This window comes from Purpureocillium lilacinum (genome assembly GCF_023168085.1).
Source record: "Purpureocillium lilacinum CBS 284.36 DNA, scaffold_5, whole genome shotgun sequence".
Taxonomy (NCBI): Eukaryota; Fungi; Ascomycota; class Sordariomycetes; order Hypocreales; family Ophiocordycipitaceae; genus Purpureocillium; species Purpureocillium lilacinum.
Genome location: NW_027072115.1, coordinates 4,398,360 through 4,421,247, shown reverse-complemented (window position 1 = coordinate 4,421,247; position 22,888 = coordinate 4,398,360). Strand labels below are relative to the sequence as shown.

Sequence of the window (22,888 nt, the reverse complement as noted above, 5' to 3'; positions counted from 1 at the left end):
CGGCTAATTCGCCTCCTTAAAGTCTTATAAGCCTCGTTTATATATCTATGTAAAATGCTAGCGTTCCTTCGCCCGCCTCGGGCATATAGGAAGACACGAGCGTTTCTATACGATAGAGAGACCATTTTAATATATGCGCACGATGCTTCTCCCGGCGTGACTTCCTGCGTCGCCACTAGCAATCTTAGACGACTGAGGTTGCCCTGAGCTAATACTGCCAATTCCGAGATGGACATCTTAAGAAGAGGAGAAGAGATATATATAGTTACGGATATCCACTAGTAGTTGCCCTACGATTGCTCATATACCCTGGCAATATATCTTTGGTAATCTCCTGCCTCGCCGCAAGACATCCCCCCCATGCATTCATATACCATTCCTTAGGCAACAGCAAGCTTATGGCCTGTCCGCTTCAAAGTCCGCTGATACCGCTCGCTAGCCTCCAGATGCTGGAGCCACTGCTCTATCCTGGGCCAAGACTTGCCCTCTGTGCCCAGTTTATACCCAAAAACGACCTGCACAGGAAAGGCCATCATGATGTCCGCCACGGTGATCCCATTTCCAACCAGGTAGTCAGTCGAAGAGAGGGACAGCTCTTTTTCAAGCCAATCCATGTCCTTGATGATGGACTTGACCAGTCCAGCTTCCTTCTCTGGTGGAACGGATCCTTTAGAGCCGAAGAGCACTTCGATGTGAAGCATGAGGCCGGCTTCGGAAGCCCACATGTACTCGCGGACCTTGGCGCGCTTGACTGGGTCTGCGGGCAGAAGTCGGTGCTGCGTATCGTATTGTTCGCACACGTAGCTGTATGGCAAGGTGAGCCGGCTGTGCAGTGCTTGGGAAAGGATAACGGTTGCTCACTCGGCAATGGCGCCAGACTCGCCTATTATGACGTCGCCATCTTGTATGGCAGGCGACTTGCCAGTGGCGGTTGGCACGCCGAGCTCTTTGGGAACGCTGCCGTCTGGCTGACGATCAGCGAACTTGAGATCAAAGGGAACGTTGAGCTCGCCAAGGACCCATGCTGAGCGGATTGCGCGCGAGGATTGGAGGAAGTAGAGAGTGAGCATGTTGACGGGCGTGCTGAGATGGATTATAGAAGTGGAAGATTCTAGGTCGGAGAGGGCTCTTATTTCAGCAACGTAGTGGCAACTTTTGCTATTGAAAACCAAAGGCTTTCTGTTAGATATGATGCTATGTCGGTTTCTTGTCGCATTTCATACATGCACTTGACAATCGAGAGACTTTATATTTCTGACTTAAGGTGTTGAAGCTACTATATCGCTCTTGCATTACAAATCCGATGCCTGGCAATCGGTTCCAAATGTGCTTTACAATCACACGGCAGATTCTTGTTGAAAAAATGGCGTGTAGTCTGGTGGCTTCTCACGATGTATGATGGATGTAATTAGCAGCACCGCTTGTGTGTATACTTACTTTAACTGGCTTGCCATTCACTTGAATCTGTGGCAACTTTACCCACTTGAAACCTCCCTCCTACAAGGGAAACGCCGAAAGGTTTACTGATTCCAGTTGCCTTGAGCCTCTAACGCCCAACACCTTCTGTGAAACAACACTGGGAAGAGCCACAGTGCAAAATAGACCGTTGACATTTCTTGGCGGTCAACTAATACGATTATAAATCTCATGCCGACAGCCGAATGTCAGTACCCACCGCCACATTTTCTTTTGTCGCCAGCTGGAAAAGATTGTTGGTTGCATGTACCCACAGAAACGCGGTACGCTGTTAAGTAGTTGGCTGCTGTAAACGCCATGGGCGCCGTCTTGATTCCAAAAGTGGCTGACATGGCTGGCAGCATCTGCCGGAGGTAGATTTTTCCTGGCCCTGATGAGATGATAAGCAGGCACGCATCAAGATTCAAGATGGTTTCTAGTCGAGGCGATGGTGTTGACATACGCTTACTGTGACCAGCGTCTTCGGCGTTGCCGTAGCTCCAAGAAGGGCAGAAAAGGCGTACGAGGCGTCAGTTTGAGTGGCATGCGGCTTCTAGAATCCAAAGCATTTGCCATGTCGAGGACACTTTGGCTCATTTTCATTCACCAGCAATAAGTCCTTACTTGTAGAACCATTATCTCTGCGTCCCTCTTCTGTCCACATTCTGAGTGGTTGAGAGTTGATATGCCGAATAAATGACGTACGTTGCTTGCTGTGTAGATGAATTTGAAGAGGTCAAGGGGAGGACACGTTTCCACGGGAGAGTCATTTGGCGGTGGATAAAGCAGACAAGTAGCAATCAGATGCGAAAAATACGGGCAAGGTTGAAATGAATCTATTTGTAGGAATCGTATCAGGATTGCTAGATGAGTTGAACGCTGTCACTACGAATCAGAATCAATGCACAAGTCACAGAGACAAGTAGACCATAGCATGTTATATATTTCTATAATACTGTAGCATTCTATATGGATTGATAGTTTTATGTACTGCTGGCCCTGTCATGTAGGCGATGCAACTACCTGCGCCCCACCTGGATGAGACAGACGAGACAGACAAGACGGGCGACTCAGCACAGACTGGACCTGACACCTGCCCTGTGCCCAAGTTTCGGTCCGGCTGTAAATTATTGGGTGTTGTGTTGCAACCTGAACTTGAACTTGCATGCATGTCGGCTGCATCGCACTGTTTACCTGGCCATGCCCAAGTGCCAAAGACTTCAATTCCACTTCCGCACCTCTGCCTGTCTGAGCTATCCAAATCCAATCTGTCGCCTGGCAGCCTGAAGTCTGCGAGCAGTGAGCACTGAGCACTGAGTAGCTGGGAGATGAGCTGACCCATGAAAAGGCTCAAGAGTCAAGAATCAAGACTCAGCAAGGCCCCAAGACAAGGACATGCGAGTCGTCGGCGTCATAGACTGGGAGTTTTCATACGCGGCGCCCGCGAAATTCAGCTTTGACCCTCCAGGGTGGTTGCTTCCGGAAGAGCCGGACTATTGGATTGGAGGCTATTGTGCATGGATGGACGCCTACGATCCTCGACTGCACACATTTTTGCGTGTACTGGAAGCCGACGAGAGGAAAGATGGGGTCGCTGGACACGCACTGGACGGCTTCATGGCTCGTCACCAGACTTACCACCGGTGCCTCGGCGCATGAGTTACAGCGGGGAGAAGCAGACCTGGATGCTCAACTACGCCGCCAAGAAAAGCTGGGCGTTTGGTGGAAGTTTTTGGATGAGAAGTACCTGGGGCCAAATGAATATCAGGGCATGTGGGCAGGCTCGAGCTGCTTTCTGGCTCACAATCGAAGGTGATGGAATGGTTTGCCGCTTGGAAGATGAAACAAGGAACAAAACGAGGTATTGTGAATGCAAATGCAGAGTAGGACGAAGAGGAAGCCGCTAAATATCTGGATGAATTGTTCATTTGACATGGCTGTGTCGTAAAAATATAAAGAAAAGACCAAATACGTAGCAAAGAAATAGCGTGATATATTTTTACCTATATTCAATACATCTCTATGTAGTGATCCCCGAGACTCGGTGGTCCAGCAATGCCATTCATAGCCGAACATCAAGCTAAAAACAAAGAGGGGCCAGGTCGGCTCTTGTCGCATATGAAGCCTGCCCGTCATCGGACTTGCCTACGGAAGCCCTGCCATTTCTCATCTTTAATACCAATATTGTCTTCTACACAAGAAAATTATCATAACTTCATTTGTATATTGTTACTCATCAATTAGATAATTTTCACTAATTTCATTGAGACCTTGCCCGCCTCGGGCGCAATTTGCTCCATTTCATATGACGCCAGACTTTTCTCACACGTGTTCTTCGTCAGGCCTGCTCTGTCCACACAAGGCGAGGTTGAACAAAGAGCAAGTCGTCGCTGGACATGTCGTCCCAAGCATATTGACTGCCGATATTCGTGCAATGGCTCACGCAGTTGGCACTCCATTCTCCCTCGTCGGCTGCTCTTTGTACCGGTATGCCTGGATAGGCTGCGAAAAAGCTATCCCCGTCTGTCCAAGCCTCTTGTTGATCTTGAAAGAGGTGAGTGGTAACGAGGGCACCAGGACTCAAGCCAGACCCAGACCCGAATCCTTTCCCACTATGACCCGGTAAGACTGGTGGTGTCGGTGACGATTCCGCTGGCACATATTAGCAGCTTTTCTACTCTGCTTCAAGTTAGATACCAATACCGTGCCACTCTTCTTCCGATACAGATGTGGTTGATGTATGCCTCGTTGATGAGTCTGTGGATTCGGGATAATGGCCCCGTCCGGTCTCGCCTTCTGATATTGACGCTGGCAGTGGAGATGGGTGCTGCGCAGCACTACAACGGGAAGCTTCACCTGGAATGCTCGTACACGGGCTATCGAGGGATTCGCTTCTTCTTGGGCCGATGGATGACCCTGGGCGCCGCACGCTAGTCATCTTGGAACTCTTGTCAGTACCGAGTAGAGTATCATAAAAGCGCGACAAGGCATGTATTACCAAGTGGTGAAGCCGGGAAATGGCTTCCGGTACCGCGACCGTCTCACGTTTCTTGCGCTTTCGCCCATGTTCCCCCCATGCCATGGTCGTATTCTCATCTTCGGAGAATGTTGTATGCCCTTCTACACTCGGAGAGTGAGCCATCGCAACGCTGCATTCAGTTTCTGGACGGACACGAGCACTGTAGACAGCCCAGATGAGCCGCGCCCTGATGCCCTTCCACTCCGTCTTTTCAAAGACCGGCCATCCCATCATGTGCGACTCGGCGAGCTTCAGCACGGCAAGACCGCTGTCGATGGGCACAGGACGGGGCGCCAAGGGGCACCCTGCGTTGACGACTCGAAAGTCGACAAACTCACGCTTGGCCAAGTATCTCGCGATTGCCTGCTCCAATTAGCCCTCGCCCCTATTGAGTGAGTAGTTCTTGCCTGCGGATTAGCCCACCTTTGTGATGTAGTCCCTGACGCGGCTTGAGTGAGGAGCAGACACGGGAGTGTAGTACTGAATCTCCCTCCTTTGTCCGTCCATGTGGACCAAGACCCATCCGCATCCGACTCCTCGTGTAAGTATCGGAACGAGGACGCTGTCTGTGCCGTTGTACGTCTCCGGGAGCAGGGTGTACTGCTCTAGGTCAATGTCAAGCCGGGGCAGGTAGATGCTCTTGGAGACGTGTAACTTGTCTTGGCCGTGAGCGCGTCTGGTCTTCATTCGAAGTGCCAGGGCAAAATCCATAATCTCGTTGTTGATGCACGTACCCTCTTGGAGCGTGCTGAGGTCCCCATCGTCTAAATGGACAATGTCCGTTTCGCCCAGGTGGAAGGTTTGAATACCACTTTCCTGGGACATGTGACGAAGCTATGGCGCAGTTAGTCCCCTTGTTCACGATGGGGCAGCAGATTGGCGTAGGGCACGGTAGATACCCAAGTGTGCATTGCTGGAAACCAACCCACCGACTCTGCGAGAATGTCATCGCTGAGGAACATGGTTAACACGAGGTGTGAAAGATACGCAGGATATTGCTTACGAAATGTCTGGACCTAGATTCGAACGCAGAATGTCGTAGAATGGAAAGGGGCGATACTGTGCAAACAAGTGCAAGTCGGCAGCCGATGTCGTCGCGATAATGCCATCGACAATGGATTTGACTGCACTTTCGGCATATGGAGTCAATTGGACGAGGTCTGATATTGTGATGGAATCTAAAGAGCGTGATAAGCTACAATCTGCCGAGTGATTGAGTAAAGCAATGTGAATCCATACGCACCAGCGAGAATGACAAAGAAGTGGTTTCCGGCAACGGGGCCCCAATGTTCTATAAGACGGCAGATGATGGACCCGACGACCCATGCTGTTCGTCGTTCTCGTGTCAGCCAATGCCTTGTGCGGCCGCTGGAATCTTTCAGCATGAGATTGGTTGTCTGACACAACGCCTATTAGCGGAGGGTCAAGGATCAAGTTGCATTTGTGGCTTTTGACGTACTTTCTGAGAGGCGACTTGATGGCTGTGGTATTTTTGCTCTCTGCAGCTCTTTACACGACGATATCGCGTCTCGATGCACAGGAAGCATGCTGATTCCAGCAGCGCATCGAGCCACTCTTTGATGCCAAGACCTCGCTTCGCATTGCGGTCTGCTTGTCTCCATTTTCCAAAGCCCAATGCTGCGGGGATGGCTGAGCAAATGTCTTCTTGGTGTGCGGCACCCGCTGCTTCTCCTTCTCCGCTTGTCGCCGGCGCCAGTGGAAGCACTTGCAGTGACTGTATCGGCTGACTCAGGAGACGGAGATTCAGCTCGTGCCTCTCCACGGTCAGTTCAGTGCCCTCGGCGATGCGGGCCCGAATTTTGGTCAGGACTTTTTGAATGTGGTCGGACAGAAGGCCTCCTTGAACGTCTGGGACCATCGTGTGAAGGGGCTGAAGGGATTTGGAATTGTCACTTTCCAAGTCATCGTCTGGGGTTGCGACTGGTGAAGCTGGATTATCAGCTTGAGCACATGTGTCGTCAGGACAAGTCTTGGGTTGATTCTTGCCGGCAGAAGTCTCGGTGCTTCGAGATTGTATAGAAGCATCGGGTCGTGAGGGATCGTGAGGTTGTGACGAGTAGGAGTCATTGTTGTAGTCGTTGTCTGCCGCAGTTTCTATGGCTGACCAGGGCGGCGACACACTTGATAGACGCGGCAGGTCTGTCCTGTGACGCTTTCCCACTACTTGTCGACATGTTGAAGCGTTGGGCTGCGATGCCTCTTTCGGACGAATATGCTTGGCATTCGCCTCGGGTGTCTCAACCGCTGGCTCATTCTGATGCTGATGCTGATGCTCGTGCTCGTGCTCAATAGCAGGCCTGATGGCGGGCAATGAATGCTGCGCTCGACGCTCTTGGTTTCTACCGCACGTCACGTCTCATATTCACACTCGGCTTGCAAGTCCATGACCGTCGAGGGAAACTCACCTGCATTTGCTGCTTGTGGTTGACAGCACCTGATACAGGGCAACAAAGAGTGGCCAGGAGGATGACGAAGGGACGATGTCAAACTCGTAATCTCCCGTCACAGAGACATGTGTCACTTGCGTCTTGTTGAAGTTGAATCGTAGCTCTATGTGAGTGGTGTTGGAGTGCATAGCGGTGATGGATCCTGGTGGTCTCTGATTCTCTGATGCTCTGATTTTTGAATAAAGGGGCTCATTGGTGTAGCCCAGGTCGGTCTGGGTGCTGCAGTCGTCATTCGTCGACAGTCGTCGTCGTCAGTCGTCAGTCGTCAGTCGTCACAAACACCGCGATGGAGGCAGAGTCTGCATGTGGCCACTGGTGCACGAGTATAGTTGGGGAAATTAGTTGTCTGGCGTGCACTGAACATGTACACCAGTAGAGCTAACTCAGGGGCTGTCCATCTCTTGACACAAGCCAGTAAGGACGTGCAAAGTCCACTTTGTACCTGCAGGCAATTTTGCTACCATCAGCTTGACAAGCTATTCCTGATGCACGCTGTGGCGGCCCCGCCCCCAATCATGTCTTGTCCTATCAATCGATATTACCAAGCAACAAGCCCGTGGGGCACAAACCGGCACAGCGTCTTCCGTCTCCGCTCCGCGCTGTATCATGATTCCATGTGCCGTGTGGGGAAATAGTGGGGACCGCCTACGGAGTACTCTGTGCCGAGGTCGAGTAGGTCCGTGGTGGGACCGTGAATTAAGTCACTAATATGCACCGCGATCTATGTACATGTCGCACCTACTTCAGGTCGTAACCATGCGAGATTCGGGCTCCCTTTTCACTACAATATGATAGACAATTAAACGTATTGTACTGTAATGACCAAGAAGTAGATAGTACCTAGATTCACGTTTGCAAAACAATTATTTCCTGCTATTCCCAACGCTTGATGTGGAATCACTATCCTTACTACTGGCCCCTGGCATTCGTTTGTTGACTTAAAAGCACGTCCAGGAACCGGCTGACCAAAACGTCACTTGCTTGTTGCTTATCCATTAACACAAACAACCTTCATCAAATCTTTCCATCTAGTCTTCGACTTCCCACCTACCCTGCAAGTTACAATGCGCCTTCCGTACGTTCCAAACCCACCTCAGACGACGACACCAGAGGACGCCGAAATCGTCTCTCGGGTGCAGGCACGCCGCGCACCAGGACCTCTCCAATCCATCGATCTCACCCTTCTCCATGCGCCGGCCGTTGCGTCCGGCTGGAACGCCTTCTTCGGCTCCGTGAGAGACCAGTCTACGCTGCCGGCTGACATTCGCGAGGTGTCCATCCTCCGCGTCGCCGTCCTGTGCAAGTCGAAATTCGAGCTCAACGAACACACGCCTTATGCCATGCGAGCAGGCGTTTCTGACACAGGCATCAAGGCGGTCATGGAGGGTACCAGGGAGGGACTGACTGACGCGCAGTGGGCCGCGGTTCAGTATGCCGAGCACATGACGAGAGACGTCAAGGTCCCCAGGGAAGTGTTTGACGGTCTCCGGGCATTCGTTAATGACAGACAAATGGTGGAGGTGACGGCCACGGTCGGGGCGTTGAACTGCGCAACACGTTTTCTGGCTGCACTGGATGTTGGCGAGTACAATGAAGACTAGGATTACCACTGACTTCTCAGCGCCAGGCGGACGTAGCCAGTCAAGGTAGTCCATGATAGAAGATACTGCGTCAAAGAATGTCAATATCAAGCTACTGGTTGACGCGGCATCGAATGCAAGCCATCTATATAAGAACACTATTCTATTCCTATAGATAACAAATCAAGAGCTTCTCATATATCAGACCTATCAAAACTACCATTGTGTGTAATATAAGTTGTAATGCCTTACTTGCTGCTTACTGACTGATTTCCTGTGCTTTTTCTCGTCCAAATATATTCACCTATTTGCCGCACACATACGATAGTTCCATTCAACGTAGGAGCAGAAGAAGGCAAGAAACAGTTGTGAGCTGGCTCATGGCACTCTGTACTAACACGTATGAAGAGCTCCATACCGAGTACAGATTTGGCTCTTGGCCCCGTGAGCACGAGTACATGTCAAAATGAAATTTGCTATTCTTATACTAGCTGGCTGTGCTGATATGGACACCTACTTGCAAGCCAAGCCAGGGTTCACGAGTGCCGCAGATTCACTGAGTAGATCCCTTTGTGACGAGGATTTGTCCCGACTCGGCCGTTTTGTCTGGGGTAATGCTTTGGGCAGTCACACGGACCTATATGACAGGCCAGCAGTGCACTAAGTGCAATGGCTCCATTTCAAGCAGGGGACCACGCACCATGTCACTACTTGACAGGACAAAGGCCAAGTCAATGACACAATATTGAAAAAAGGGGAAATTTGAACCACACCTTCAGCAAATCGTATGCTGTTGACTCCCGCTCAGACCGACCCTGGTGTTAATTCCAGCGACACCGTCACAATTAGCCCGTGTATTACAAATTGACTACTCCTGAGCAAATGTTATCAAAATCCCTCAACTTAGGTATGCGTGTTTATCGAGTAGCTGACGGCCCGGCAAGGCTGTCGCAAGGAAAGACCTAGACTCTGGTACACAAATATTGTAACCCCCAGCCCAATGACATAAATATCGCCATCATACCTCCGAGTCAAGAAACATACCCAAGATACCGCAACCAGAGCCTCGCATAGGAAATCACGTCACAATGCCCAGTCCCTTGACCTTGTACTCTCACCGTACGTCAAGTGGCCAACTCCCTCAATCTGAATAGATCACTACTCTAACCCGCGCTTAGGGTTTGGGCCTAACCCCTGGAAAACGGTTGTTGTAATGCTTGAGCTCGGTATCCCAAACGAAACGATATACCTCGAGCTTGGAAACGGCAAAAATGGGGTTCAAAGCCCAGAGTTTCTCCTCAAGAATCCAGCTGGACGCGTACCCTTGATCCGTGACCCAAATACCGGTTTGTTAAAATCTGATCGATTTTGGCAAGGCCGGATCTAACAGAAAACCAGGGGTATTGCTGGCCGAATCGAATGCCATTACGCAGTACCTCACTGAGCACTACGATCCAGAGAGAACTTTGACCTTTGACACTGAGCCTGAGAAGCATCTCATAAACCAGTGGCTGATGTTCCAGGGCGCAAGCCAAGGACCGATATATGCCCAGGTAGCTTCAGACCACTTCGCGCTCTTTTTGGGCTACCTAGCTGACGGCGTCTTGTAGACTTTGCAGGCCGCCAGGAAAGGAAACTCTGTCGCAGTCGAGCACTTGCAGGGGATCGTGAAGCGGACGCTGGGCACACTCAATGACGCCCTGCAGGACAAGAAATATCTTGTGGGGAATAAGTGTACCATCTCGGATTTGTCCTTTTTGAACTGGGATTTGCTGCTTGACAGGGTTTTGGCAGGCGACCCGGAGGCAGCGTCTGCAGAGCAGAGAGAAGCGCTGTTCGCTCACTGGGCGTCGTGGCACAACAGGATTCTTCAGAGACCCAGTGTGCAGACTGCCATCGAAATGCAGAGGGCTGCAATCGCCGCGGGCGAGGCCTAACTTGCCACGCTCCTCATCAACCTGGTTGCTTTACAATGGTCACAAATGTTTGATATTTATTTAAGTATGTATTAGTATCGCGAAGTTATATTTTCTATTTTAACTAAAACGCTTCTTATTTAATGCGCTTATGCGTCAGCCTCGAACCTTAGTAAATGAGGCTAACTATAAAATCGCCCTGAAATAAATTCCCGCATAATTAATGCAAACCTTCGCGAGTGAAAGCAGCCCTTAAGAAAAGATTGCAATTAATGGGTAACGCTTTCATACGAATACGCGCGCGACGATTTAAGAATGCAGTCCTTGCCTTTACCATTCACGCCTTAGAGTCAAGTACTTTAGCATCTGTCTCAATTACTGACACTATTAAGACTAGCATCCGAGATGAAACCGATTTTTCCTCTTTTTGCAATAATGGGGCTAGGAGCAGCCCGTGAATCCAGAGCTGCCATGCAACATACTCGATATAAACCGAGCTCAGGTATCGATATTTTCCCCGGCTTCATTAGGGGAGATGTGTTTAGTATCAGCATACTAAAACAGCCTCAGACAATCACCCGGATGGTAAAACCCAGCTACCGAATGGGTTTACGGACAACGCGGTTAGCAATGATCCAGCACAGCTTCTCGGCAATTATATCTCGACTAGAGAAAACACCGGGCATCTTGCTCTTTATGATTATAAACAAAACTCACGCTCCAAAATATCCGACAGACATGCAACCCGAGGTCTTCAGGTAATAAACTCTAGGCTCCTCCTCCGTGCCGAACCGCGCGTTGTCTCGCAGGATAAGCATGAGGTAGTGTCCGCCGTTTGTGAGTTTTTGGTAGGCACTGCACCACCAGCCGGCGCCGCGTCGGCTGGTGCTGGTAGTGCTAAGGCCAGTGTAGATGGCGCGAAGACCCTCCTTGGCATTGCTAAGAACGGACAAGTTTTGCAAGGAGGAGCCGCCGCGAGAGTTATCCTGGCAGCGGGAGGAAGTGGGAAAGAGATTGTCGGGGTTGTCATGGGCGCTGGCGCCGCTGGCGCCGTCGCAGGTGGCATCATAGGTTACCTGTTCACGGAACTAACGATAAAAACCGCCTGCGGCTTAGCTCTGGGGACTACAACGGTAGGATACAACTCAAAGTCGGAGGCCGGCCGAGCGATTGACGCATGGAGAAAAACGTTCGCTGGGGAGGGAATGAGTACGGAAGCGTGGAAACGCCTTTGGACGAGAATCCCACTCTCGGGAATAGTCAAAGGGATTGCAGGCGGAACCATCAAGCCTGGTATCAACAGGAAGCATCCGCTGATGAAGCTCACAGTGAGTGTTCATATGTCTTCGGGACGAGCTCTTTCCAGAAGACCTTGCTAACGTTTTCAGCAATCTAACTGGGAGTGGTGTGCATTAGACGCAAGCGTATATTACCCCTGCGTCACTAAATTGCTTTCGATCTACGTTATTACTCCAGGCTGACACTCCCCTAGTGCCAAACCGCAGATGATTGCCAACGGCTGCTCAGCTGCAAGAACATAGCCCTAAACGTAATATGTCCTACCTTCCGCCCTGACTCATGAGATAACTGTCTCTAGGATGACGAACAAAAGATCGACTGCGGCACAACATTCTACCCGCATAGCTGCTGGGCTTACGTGTCCGATTGTAACGGTGTCTCCGAATGTTATGGGCGTCATCTAGGATCAAAGAGCCCTCTCAGAAATACTAAACCCGGTAGAAAGAAGCCTAAGAAACTAAGCGGGGGGAAGAGAGCGTCTGACTGCCAGGTAAGTCGTTATCCATGTCGCGATTAAGGGTAACCAAAGTACCGCCCACGATAACCTTAGGAGGAGTTAGCTAAATAAGATCCTCATAGTGCATTTATCACAGGCAGAAAGACTCAGGACTTAATAATAGCTGTGACAGGATTTGTAGGGCCGAGTTTTTACTTAGATATAACGGTCGCGGCTAGAAACCTCTAGCGATCTATTTAGGCATCCTTAATTAGTTACGACTCTTAGAGCTAGCCTCTTTACTATGCCTACTAGAGGAATTATACTCTGCCTATTAAAGGCATTATACTCTAACTACTAGAGGTATCGTACTCTGCCTACTAGAGGCGTAGTGCTCGCGGGCGACGCTACTACGAGGGCCGCCCTCCCGCTGTCCTAGTAGGTGCTCCCTGGGGCCGGGTGCTGGCGGCGGCTGCCTGCCCCGAATGTATAGTGCGCGACGATCAGGCCCTTCAGAAACGAGCGCAGGTTGTCGAGGTCGTGGCGGCGCATCGTAATGGTTCCGTCAGACGTGACCATGTCTTAGTGTTAGTGATTCCTGCGAATTGGGTGCGTAACGCGGCACGGATCAGGTTGCCCGACTCTTATCACTGCGCCGTGCAACTTCGACTCTAGGCGCGGCATTGGGAATCATCTATATTGCTGCCCGCGCTCTAGCTGCCACAAAACAGTCCGATGCGCATGGAGTCCCACGCACGGCACGCGGCTGACGCTGGATTGACATTAGGCTTCGAATTCGTCCCGTTAAGAGATTATATTGTCAACCATTTACTCCACGCGCCCATAGTCTGACATGCCCTTTTGCCCCCACAACCCCGAGTTTGATATATTAACGGAAAAGGAATATCATACCTACAAAAGCTGCGCTCCATGCTGCTGCCAACCACGACTTAGCAGTTAATATATACGCGACTATACCGTCCGTCCAGGCATGACGAATGTCCCGGCCTGTTTTACGCGAAGTTCATGCCGACGATATCGGGATCAGCATCAGGCGACTCACTGAGAGAATGGGAGAGAGTAGTGTGCCATATTAGGACATCAGACATTTTGCGGTAGTCAAATCTCTTTGCGAAGGTCAAGGGTCTAGTGCCGGTCCGGCGATTTGGACTACGTGAGAGCTGTCTACATGTACCATCCTACCCATTCGTCTCACTTGACTCAGGCGAACTGTCTTTCTACTGAAACATACATTTTATCTGTCAAATCAATTAGTAGAGGACGATGTATCTACGGAAGAGTAGGCCTTCGGACCAGAGGTGATGAAACATGTGCCTCAATCGTTCTTGAGGTACTAGCGCTTTTTTGTTTCAACCAGAATGTTGCCCTGGTCAGGGGTTATCACTTGCCGCGACTAGACTTCCTTGCCACCATCAAGACTGCTGCACACCAGACACTACACACAAAGGAGAAGCAGCACGAGCTTTATAGTCTTTGCTCTCTATCACGTTCTCTGCCTTTCCGAAATCAGAACCAGAAGCGCGGGACTGGATGGAGTGAGTCCGCCCGGGGCGACTGTGATGCTCTAGACCTTCATGTTCAGCGCTTGGGTCCAACCGACCCCGTATCCGTTGTACTTGTCGTCCAACATAGTATTGCCGCCCGGCTCGGGAGCTGTCATTACGTTGCAGTCGAGAGGTTGTGTACTGGGAGTCAAGACGATGTATCGGGGTCAGGATAGCAACTGCGAATCTTGCCCGCTTCAATGATGAGTGCCACCCTCGCGCCGAACTCGAACGGGTCGCCTTCATAGACAATAACGTCGGTTGTTGGCTCAAGACGCAGAATCCTCTCAATGTTCCGGGACACAAGGTCGACGGCAAAGGTCCTATTACCGCAGCCCGCTACCCAGCCAGCCTCCCAGCCGCTGTTGCGAATGTGGTTGTTAGTGATATCCCAATTGGAAATGGCCACGTCGACGCCCGCGTCGAAGAGCACCGTCGGCCCGAGCGCGTCTGTAAGTGGCGGGCCGGGCAGGCAACCGCGCGACTCCCATGTCAGTGGTTCACAACCCCAAAAGGGTGCCATGATGACGGGCACACCCGCGGCCGCCAGTTCCGGAGCGACGAGATGCGCCTCGGCACCGCCCATAATGATGATGTGTGCGGACGTCTGGCGCTTCAGCGCGATCATCTGTGCGATGGCGTCCTTGCTGTTTGTGTGTACAACGACTGGCAGCTCACCTCGGGCGGCCCGGTCATAGAAACGGTTGCTGCCCGCGCCGGTGGTGAGAATGTCGCGCAAGGCGCTGATCTGCGACGTTATCGAAGGTAAATTCGACGCTGTCATGACAATATTAGCTTTCTTCAGGATCCGCCATCAAAGGTGGGAGCGTCAGACTCTTTGACTCGTGGCCGATGCTGAAGTGCAGAGCCACGTGCGACTCAGTAATCGCGTCTTCATCGACAGCTACTTTGTTGTGAGCCGTTGGCCACGAGATAACATAGTCAATTAATGTAAGCTTTCAGAGTGGCTCACATACCGCTCCTTGCGCCCGATCGGAACCTGCAGCTGACTCCGTGGAGGAAGCCAGTTGTCAGTGGCGGCGTAACGATGCGCGTGACTCCGCCGTTGTGCGCTCGCTGCAGGTGGATTCCTCCAAAGTTCACTCCCAGCAAGCTCTCTAAAGGCGTGTCGTCAATGTCTCCACGTGAGTATCCGTCCGTTGTTGACGGCTCCTGGCGCATTTCTGCGAGGCCATGGAGTCGTGTCACGACGGTGAACCCCTGAAGGCCGAGACAGTTAAGTGCTAGCTTTACAGTCGCTACTTGTAGTGGAGACACTCACTGGAAGAACATAGCCGTCTTGGAAATTCAAGACAATTGCTCCACTTTCTGTGGCTTTTTTGGCCATTTTTTGGCACCGACTCTCACCGACACATGCCACTCTGCCACCGCGAAAGACGACTGTGAGGTTGTGGCCGTCAATTACTTCACCTGTGCCGACGTCGCCAACATGGCTGGCCATGATTCCCTGGAGGACCATATCTGATACGCCTATCTGACAGTCATTTGGTGCTACCCTCCCTTCTCGAGGCTTGGGCGCCTCAAATACGACAGCATGATCTTGTATGTGGTGCCACGCTGCATCTGACGTGCGTACCTCGCTGCGCCCGTCAATAAACACTTGCAGTGGTGTCGCTCCGACTCGAAGAGGATGCCGATCCCAAACAACGAGGTCTGCGTCGTATCCGGGACGGATGTAACCGATTCTGCGGGATTATCGTCAGGATGGTCTCCAATGTCGTGGATGGAGCGCCAGCGCCGGTGTTTGATCAGATCCGCCTCACCTGTTATCTAAGCCAAGCAGCCGCGCTGGCTCTGCCATGATGGACGACAGCGCATGCTTGGTATCAAGGCCGAAGTGATGTGCAATCTGAGCCTCGTATGCCAACCACTGCCCATGCTCGGCCGGATGATCGCGGGTAAGCGCGAGACGGATGCCATGTTCCACCACTCGCTTGGGCAAGTATGAGCTCACATTGTAGAGCTCCTTCTTGTCTCCCCAAGAGTCTGAGAATCCCACGACGGCAATGTTGCGGCTCTTGAGGTCTTGCAGGATCTGATCCGAATGCAGCGCGTGGTGGAATGCTGTGATGTTGAGCCCAAACTCATCGGCATGGTCAAACATTGCGAATACGTCTTCCGTTTCGTAGCCGTGGATGTTGACGCGCATGTCCCCTCTCAAAACATCAATCAAAGTTTGCCATTCTAGTGATCGGGGGTATTCGACGGCGATACGTGCGCGACCGATTGAGGTGGATGTCGCCTGACACCACCGGTCTTGCGCCCGCTTCACTCGCGCTGCTTCTTGGAAAGCTTTCCGTAACCAGTAGGACTCGCCGATCCGCGTCGCCGGCCCAGTGGTGCTGTGCTCAAACTGCCGCTTCTGGTTCTCGCCCATGGCCATCTTGAGATATCGCTGCGGTTTGGCGCTACGATCACCGGCAGTCATGTCAAACAGTAGATCGCGGGGCGAGTCAGCGCGTCGCATCTTGATGACCACTCCTTCGCCTGAAATTAGGTTCTTCGCTCCCGTCAACACCAGCGACGTTGTGACACCGCCGCTGCCGATGACTGCAATGGCCTGGTCGTGCGGCTTGAGCGCATCAACAGCGCGACCCCAAGGCGTCACCGGCGCCGACACCTCAGTCACGTCTTCGTTGGCCCACAACTGTGGTGTCTCGCGAACCCCAGCATGCGAGTGCATGTCGATGAGGCCAGGTGTGACGATGCGACCGTACAGGTCGATCACGGTGGCATGAGCATCTTCAGTATCTGCGAGGCTTCCCGCGAAACATACCCGTGTGAAAATAGGTCCCTGGAGTTCGATGTTGCAGTCCGATGTAGTCCTTCCATCACCATTGATCAGCGTGGCGTTGCGCAGAATCACACGCGAACCCAACAGTGGAGGCGCCAGCCGCTCAGTGGCCAGGTTGTAATTAACCGTAGGGCGTTGCTTGTCGCGCGCGCATTGGGCGACGCCGTACTCAAGGTCTGCGGGTGTAAGTAACGGAAACTTAAATGGCGGTTCATGGTTCTGTCGTGAGGACCCCCAATAGCCCAGGACGGTGTAAAGGGCTGCGAAGGCCAGGATGCAAGTGAAGAGGAGGAGTGTCTGGAGCCGAAGCGGCGCACTGCGGCGCCCCAGGTAGGGCCTGGCCCACTGCCACTGTGTACTCTTCATTTTCTCAAACTCTCAGGCGTTCACAGCTCCTGGGCAGTAAAGTCATGGCAAGGGAAGAGGGTCCTGCTTCCAGTCTACATACGGGAGTCACTTATAGTTGCATTTGCGGCAGTCGCGCGTAGATAGGCAAGGCTAGGTACGTGAGGTCGGCTCGGGACAGCCTGGCACAGCCAACTGGCCATTGGCAGTGTCAGTGTCGGGTGTGGGTGCAGCCGCTTAAACACTCCCAAAGTGGGAAGCGCGAGGGCGCGCCCGCTCGGTTGGTGGAACCGGTTGGAGCCTGTAGCACGGTCATGGCCGGGCCGCATTTGTGTGCAAGAAGGTCTTGATGGAAAGATTGAGCAGCCACGAACGCTTGCGCATGGGTTCGTCTACTGAATTTCGTTGGAAACCAAGTCTCAGGGCGGGTCTTCCCATCCTGCGCAAGGTAGTAGCACCAGCCCCATCACAGCGCAGTTTCCAGGCGCGCGATCCCAAGCTTTGGGTTAGTCCCTGCATCCGCAGCCTGCGCTCAAGGGGAGACGCCACACTGGACCACTCTGAACGGACGCGATGCAGTTCCCGCAAGACAAACGAAAGCACGCCATATCGCTGTCAATGCACCTGATTCTCCGTCAAATACATAAAATCGCGACTCGCTTACATGACATAGCGAAAGACGGCCCTCTGCTGCTTGTCCGTCAGATCCAAGAACTCGTCATTCGCCATGTGCGCTTCCCCTTCTTGGAGCGCCAGTCGGTCCCGCGACTTGTTCTCCCAAACCAGATAGAAGCGCAACGCAAGCGAGAAGGCGATGCATAGGGCAAAGCAGACAAATGCGGCGCGGAACGCGGTATTGTAGGCTGGAGCCTCCGCCGGTAGGAACAGCTGCGGCCCGACAATCTGGCCAACGCAATAGGCGATGTACATCATGGCAGAAGCAGTGACCTTTTTGGTGTAGCCGGCAATGTTACTCGTCACGAGCGACATGGTCAGAGTGCCCACAATGCCGTGAGTTTGCACGACGTAGTAAGAACCCAGAAGGCCCCGCTGGTTCGAGCGTGGCAGAGTGTAGAGTAGCACAGCACCGATCAGAGCCGGTATCTGGCAACCTGTCGTTTTAAATCCGTTATTAGTGACTGTTCGGCAGGGCATAACTTGCAGTGGCTCGCACGCTGTCGGAAGCGAATGGAAGGGTGGTAAAGCACGCGCCGAGGGGCAGGCGGGATCAGGATTAGAGCGTCACCCACCTGCAATGAGCCAGATGCGGATGTTTTTAAACTTGCTGGTCAAAAAGCCACCGATAAGGATGCAAATCGCCTGTATCACACCGAGAGGACAAAGAAGCAAAGTTGAGTAGAGCGCGCTGTACCCAAAGCCTTTGACGACGATGCTGCCGAATGACCCGACACCGCCGGCAGGTACGTCGTCCAGGAAAAACGTGGCGACGAGTATCCAGCACTGAATGTCGAGGATGCACTCCTTGAACTGCGCCCATTTCCAGACATTGTTCTCGATGCTGGTTCGGTTGCTTCGCACCCGCTCAATGGCCAATGCTCTATCTTGTTCTGACAACCAACGGGCGTTCATGGGCGAGTCAGGCAGGTAGTAGAACAGGAAGCACCCGTAGATTATGGTAATGGAGCCGAAGATGATGAAGAACCAAGCCCAGCGGGGGACGCTGTGGTGCTGGATGTGGGCGATGCCGTAGCCGAGCAAACCGCCGCAGACTTGGCCGATGGAATTGCCAAGGTACCAGTACGTGATCCGCAGCGGCTGTTCTTCTCGCTTCCACCACTGCGCAGAGATGATCATGAAGGCTGGGTTGATGCACGATTCCATACAGCCAAGGACTGCGCGGATTGACATGAGGGCCGCAAAGGACCGCGACGCCGCCATGGTCATCAGCGTAGCACCCCAGAGAATGGTGGCGCAGGCGACGAAGCGGCCGACGGGGAACCGCACGATGAGCCTTGCGACGACGGGTTGCGACACCATGTAAGCTGGCCCGAGAAATTGTCAGAGCGCCCGATACATTTGATCAAGGAATACAGCTCGAGAGTGGTCACCTAGATAGAAGATGGAGCCAGAAGCCCAGCTATACTGGTTGCCATGTAAATGCTGGGACGCACGAAGATTAGGTACGATCTCCTCAGCTGGGCTTGGTGCCAGGTCCCCAGGGCGCACTCACATTGTCATCTGTCAACCCAAAGTTGGCAGAGTAGGACAAGGCATTCTTGTCCATAAAGTTGAGCGTGTAAGTTACGACCATCTACTAGCCGGACGCGATTCACACGAAACTGTCAGCACTCGCCCTGGTTCAAGGCATCTTTGATCTTCACGCTGGGTGCGCCGGCGCAGGGCCCCTGTGACTCTCTGCTGCGAAACACTGACCATCGGAAGCAGATGGCGGTCAATCTTGCGCAGGATCCGCCTGTCATCGGCTTCGCTCAAGGCCCCGACATGATGTTCCTTGAGATACTGTAATGCATTGTCGACGGTGGCCATATGCTCCTCGCCCACCACATCGATCCCGGCTGTCTTAGTCGCTTTCTCCATCTCGTCTGGTGCGTGGCGAGCAGTCACCTATGGTGGGGGATGTCTGATGCTGGGCAGCTATCAGGGTAGCCTCCAGTGTGCCAGCGGGGTTAGCGACTTGATGTTGCTTGCATTTTTATAAATACTGCCGGCCTTCTGTCCGCCGATGATTGCTGGTATGATCATCGCTGTACAGCGAACCAGCGACAAACCGTCAGTCGCGTTGTGTTGGGCGCATCGACGACGCCTGGCTGTCGCGACATGTTTCGGACCCCAACGGTTGCTCAGGTACAGGCCATGCGTCGCAGTGCCCTGTTGGTCCGCAACACTGCATGGCAACCCCGCGTTTGTGTGCTCCCGACACTGCATGCTCTGAGCTCGCGTTCATTTCATCCCGAGCTGGCTACCAAATGGGGCAATTCCTAAGCGACGGGATCGGAAGCACTCTGACTCGATGCAGACAGTTGCGAGGCGGCTCGTCGCAACATGCTTCATATCGCTTTCCCAGTTGAAGATTCCCGTCGCTTCAAGCTCGGTTCTCGCGGTATGGTCCGTGGGCCCGTTGTACCACACTCCCCTTTGTTGACGGGGCATCTCAATTGATGCTCCACCGATGATGAAGCGAGCGCGTGTTTCCAGGTCCAAGACAGGTTGGTGGCCTTACAGTATCGTCGCGTTATCTCGCTTCTTCGGCCAGTACATTGGCAGTGCTGACTGGCCAGCAGGCTGCTTGTCGTGCAGACGCCGGAAGGTCCGTTGCGACGAGCTGAAGCCGATTTGCAGCGCGTGCAACCGACTGGAGCTACCCTGTTCATTTCGGCTGGGCGATGCAGCGGACTTCGGGAAGACACGATACCGTGTTCGTTTCGTGACCTCCTCTTATTCGAAGCTCCAGGCCGGAAGCAGTGATTTGAGAAACGCTGGTAACGCTTGTCCCGAGCGCCGCCAGCAACCTACATCAGGAGCCAGCAAGGATGGGTGTTCGACGTCGTGCGCCCGCACCCCGACTCACTTGTCAGATGTGCACCCCGACAACCCGCCTGACGGCTCATGTCAAGCGAGCCCAGAGGCAGACTCGACTCTCTCAGTGGGTGACGCCGGGCACGAGTCCCAGGTTTTTGAGCAAAACGGGCCCATTCCCGAGGCCGACCGTCAGGAACCGGGGATCGTGTGGGGCGAAGACATCAATTCCATTCACATCCCGTCGTACTTCGACCTGAATCTCAACTTTGACTCGTTAAGCGAACAATGGCCAGTGTCCTATGGCACATTCGCCGATCCTTCAGCGCCAAATGGATCGTCTTACGAAGACTCCGGCTTCGGGACTGTGGCCGACGACAGAACGGTCATCATCGAGCCGGCTGACCACAACCTGATCCAGCATTATCTGAACGTGATGACCCAGTATACCAAAATGCGAAGTTCTGGAGACGAGAGTATCTATACTCAAATATTCAGCAATATGGCCTTGTTTCATCCACCCCTGTATCACGCGACGATGGCTTGGACCGGCCTACACCTCGGTCAGAGCAAAGATGAGCCTGAGCTGATTGAGAACGCCGAGTCGCGTTACAGCCATGCAGTATCGCTGGTGCATCAAGATAGGGATGCCTGGCAACACTTTGAGCTCTCACTCGTCACCATATGGTTTGCGCTACAGTACGAATTGCTTGCCGCCAGAGGCATTGAGTCCTTCTGTCGCCATCTAGAGTTTGTCGCCGATCTCGTTGACGCTCACGGTGGCACAGTGACAGTGGACATCAGACAGCCACTGCTCGGACCGATTGGCGCCAGAGTGCTGATGTGGCTCGGATCCTACGACGCCAGAGCGTCTTGGATTGGTGGTTCAGGACGCCTCTTGAGGAACCTCGAATTGTTCCGCTCGAGCTGCAACATACTGGATGCCGCGTGTCCAGCGAAACAACCCGGGCCGGATGCAATGAGCTTGGAGGTGTGTCTTCGCCTCACCCTTGAGTTTGACACCGTGGACAACAAGATTGCGCATCTACATCGACGGTCGGTCGGGCCACCGGCTGCGATCTGGGCGGCAGTGCAATCAGACCTGCTGTTTCTGCAGAGGCGGCTCGAAAATTCTGACTCAATATCTTCAACCTTAGCTTCGATTCTCCAGCCACAGAGGATCATGAAGGCCGCCATGACAACGAAACTGTTTAATGATCTCTTACTTCTGTCCACATTTTATAGTCTGATCATTAGCTTTCACAGAATACTTCCTTTCCCTACTCTGGGTATTGTGGACCCCGAACTTCTAACTGCCGAAGAAGCCGCGACGCGAATTGTGCGTGCGGCGGCATGGGTGATCAGGCTTAAGAAGCCCTCTCCCCAGAACATCTGGCCTCGCATTCTCTTCATGGCAGGGATTGAAACCATTGACCCTCTGTATCAAGACTGGGTTGTGCAAGTTTTTCGAGATGCGAAACCCTGGGGTGGGAATTATTGCAAAACTCTGACATTGCTGGAGAAAGTCATTGAGAGGCAGAGCATGGAGGGGGTCAGAGTAGACTATGTTGAAGTCATGAAGGAATCTGTTGGTATCTTCATCATCTAGATTCAGCGTCGCAGAGGTAATTACATACGGTGGAAGCATAAGGGTCACCTTGAACACTTTTCGTGGTCCCTCATTCGATCATCTCATACGTCCCTCTCTCGTCAATCCTGAGTCGCCTGACCAAGTGGCCACCAGCATTGCCATACTATCTCATGTGCAGTGGTTCATTCTCGCAGACATAGTTTGATGTAAACCCTAAGGTGTCCAGACTACAACGAGATGCCCTTTCGCTCCGCTTGGAACGCCCAAGGCTTGGACAGAACGATGGGGATCTGTTGGTTGTTTTAGTGTAGAAATTTCTGGCAGTCCAAAGATCAACAGGCTTCTTGTACCCGACTGACTTGCCTGAATAGGAAGGTTGGATGGCGTGCATCGGGTGCTGTGTTTCCGTTCCTTCGCGACACTGACACAACTGACAACCTACAGGATGAGTGTTGGTACATGGAACTGCTTAACCACCGATTCAAGGTTTTGCCTGGCGATTCTTACGTTCTGAACACGAGTTGTAATGTGACCGCCCTTGCCAAAGGCTATGCGGAGATGTATCTATGGGTTGGTGACTGGGTGTGATGTTAACTGAGCCTTGCCATGACTTTAGGTTGTTTCATCTCAAAAAGTCTCATGCTTGCGTTCCCACCCAGCGCGCGTGAGAATGCAACTCAAGGCAGCTTCCTATGGCATGTCATGCCAGCGAGTTTGAAGTCCCGTCGCCTAGAACAATGTCACAGTATGGGCTGCAGAATGAATGGCTTGGGGAAAGCAATGACCGAGTGAACAAGATACTCTATGACCATCATTCTCAAAGGTAAGTCTTGCCGCCCAAGTTTCTACTCTGCAATCCGTTCTGATGACAATAGAGAATGGTGGCGAATCCGAACACTTG

General features: G+C 52.6%; 8 protein-coding genes across 8 annotated transcripts; 3 read left to right on the top strand and 5 right to left on the bottom strand.

Annotated features, from left to right (window-relative positions):
* Positions 1-380: 380 nt before the first annotated feature.
* PLICBS_007929 (uncharacterized protein) lies at positions 381-1,070 on the bottom strand (the record flags this gene model as incomplete). The annotated part of the gene is made up of 2 exons (XM_065601278.1): positions 381-804; positions 862-1,070. 2 exons carry the CDS (start codon positions 1,068-1,070, stop codon positions 381-383), a joined length of 633 nt encoding a protein of 210 aa, XP_065457350.1.
* Positions 1,071-4,888: 3,818 nt separating this feature from the next.
* On the bottom strand, positions 4,889-5,436 carry PLICBS_007928 (uncharacterized protein; the record flags this gene model as incomplete). Its single annotated transcript, XM_065601277.1, has 2 exons — positions 4,889-5,308; positions 5,404-5,436. 2 exons carry the CDS (start codon positions 5,434-5,436, stop codon positions 4,889-4,891), a joined length of 453 nt encoding a protein of 150 aa, XP_065457349.1.
* Positions 5,437-8,006: 2,570 nt separating this feature from the next.
* On the top strand, positions 8,007-8,543 carry PLICBS_007927 (uncharacterized protein; the record flags this gene model as incomplete). The annotated part of the gene is made up of 1 exon (XM_065601276.1): positions 8,007-8,543. One exon carries the CDS (start codon positions 8,007-8,009, stop codon positions 8,541-8,543), a length of 537 nt encoding a protein of 178 aa, XP_065457348.1.
* A 1,067-nt stretch (positions 8,544-9,610) lies between these two features.
* PLICBS_007926 (glutathione S-transferase, nitrogen catabolite repression regulator) lies at positions 9,611-10,459 on the top strand (the record flags this gene model as incomplete). Its single annotated transcript, XM_065601275.1, has 4 exons — positions 9,611-9,641; positions 9,701-9,868; positions 9,921-10,075; positions 10,133-10,459. 4 exons carry the CDS (start codon positions 9,611-9,613, stop codon positions 10,457-10,459), a joined length of 681 nt encoding a protein of 226 aa, XP_065457347.1.
* Positions 10,460-13,758: 3,299 nt separating this feature from the next.
* On the bottom strand, positions 13,759-14,522 carry PLICBS_007925 (uncharacterized protein; the record flags this gene model as incomplete). The annotated part of the gene is made up of 2 exons (XM_065601274.1): positions 13,759-13,847; positions 13,919-14,522. The coding sequence occupies 2 exons, from the start codon at positions 14,520-14,522 to the stop codon at positions 13,759-13,761; spliced, it is 693 nt and encodes a 230-aa protein (XP_065457346.1).
* Positions 14,523-15,518: 996 nt separating this feature from the next.
* On the bottom strand, positions 15,519-16,919 carry PLICBS_007924 (uncharacterized protein; the record flags this gene model as incomplete). The annotated part of the gene is made up of 1 exon (XM_065601273.1): positions 15,519-16,919. The coding sequence occupies one exon, from the start codon at positions 16,917-16,919 to the stop codon at positions 15,519-15,521; it is 1,401 nt and encodes a 466-aa protein (XP_065457345.1).
* A 639-nt stretch (positions 16,920-17,558) lies between these two features.
* On the bottom strand, positions 17,559-19,457 carry PLICBS_007923 (uncharacterized protein; the record flags this gene model as incomplete). The annotated part of the gene is made up of 5 exons (XM_065601272.1): positions 17,559-18,010; positions 18,149-18,901; positions 18,968-19,019; positions 19,090-19,170; positions 19,293-19,457. 5 exons carry the CDS (start codon positions 19,455-19,457, stop codon positions 17,559-17,561), a joined length of 1,503 nt encoding a protein of 500 aa, XP_065457344.1.
* Positions 19,458-20,410: 953 nt separating this feature from the next.
* On the top strand, positions 20,411-22,005 carry PLICBS_007922 (uncharacterized protein; the record flags this gene model as incomplete). Its single annotated transcript, XM_065601271.1, has 2 exons — positions 20,411-20,426; positions 20,495-22,005. The coding sequence occupies 2 exons, from the start codon at positions 20,411-20,413 to the stop codon at positions 22,003-22,005; spliced, it is 1,527 nt and encodes a 508-aa protein (XP_065457343.1).
* Positions 22,006-22,888: the final 883 nt, after the last annotated feature.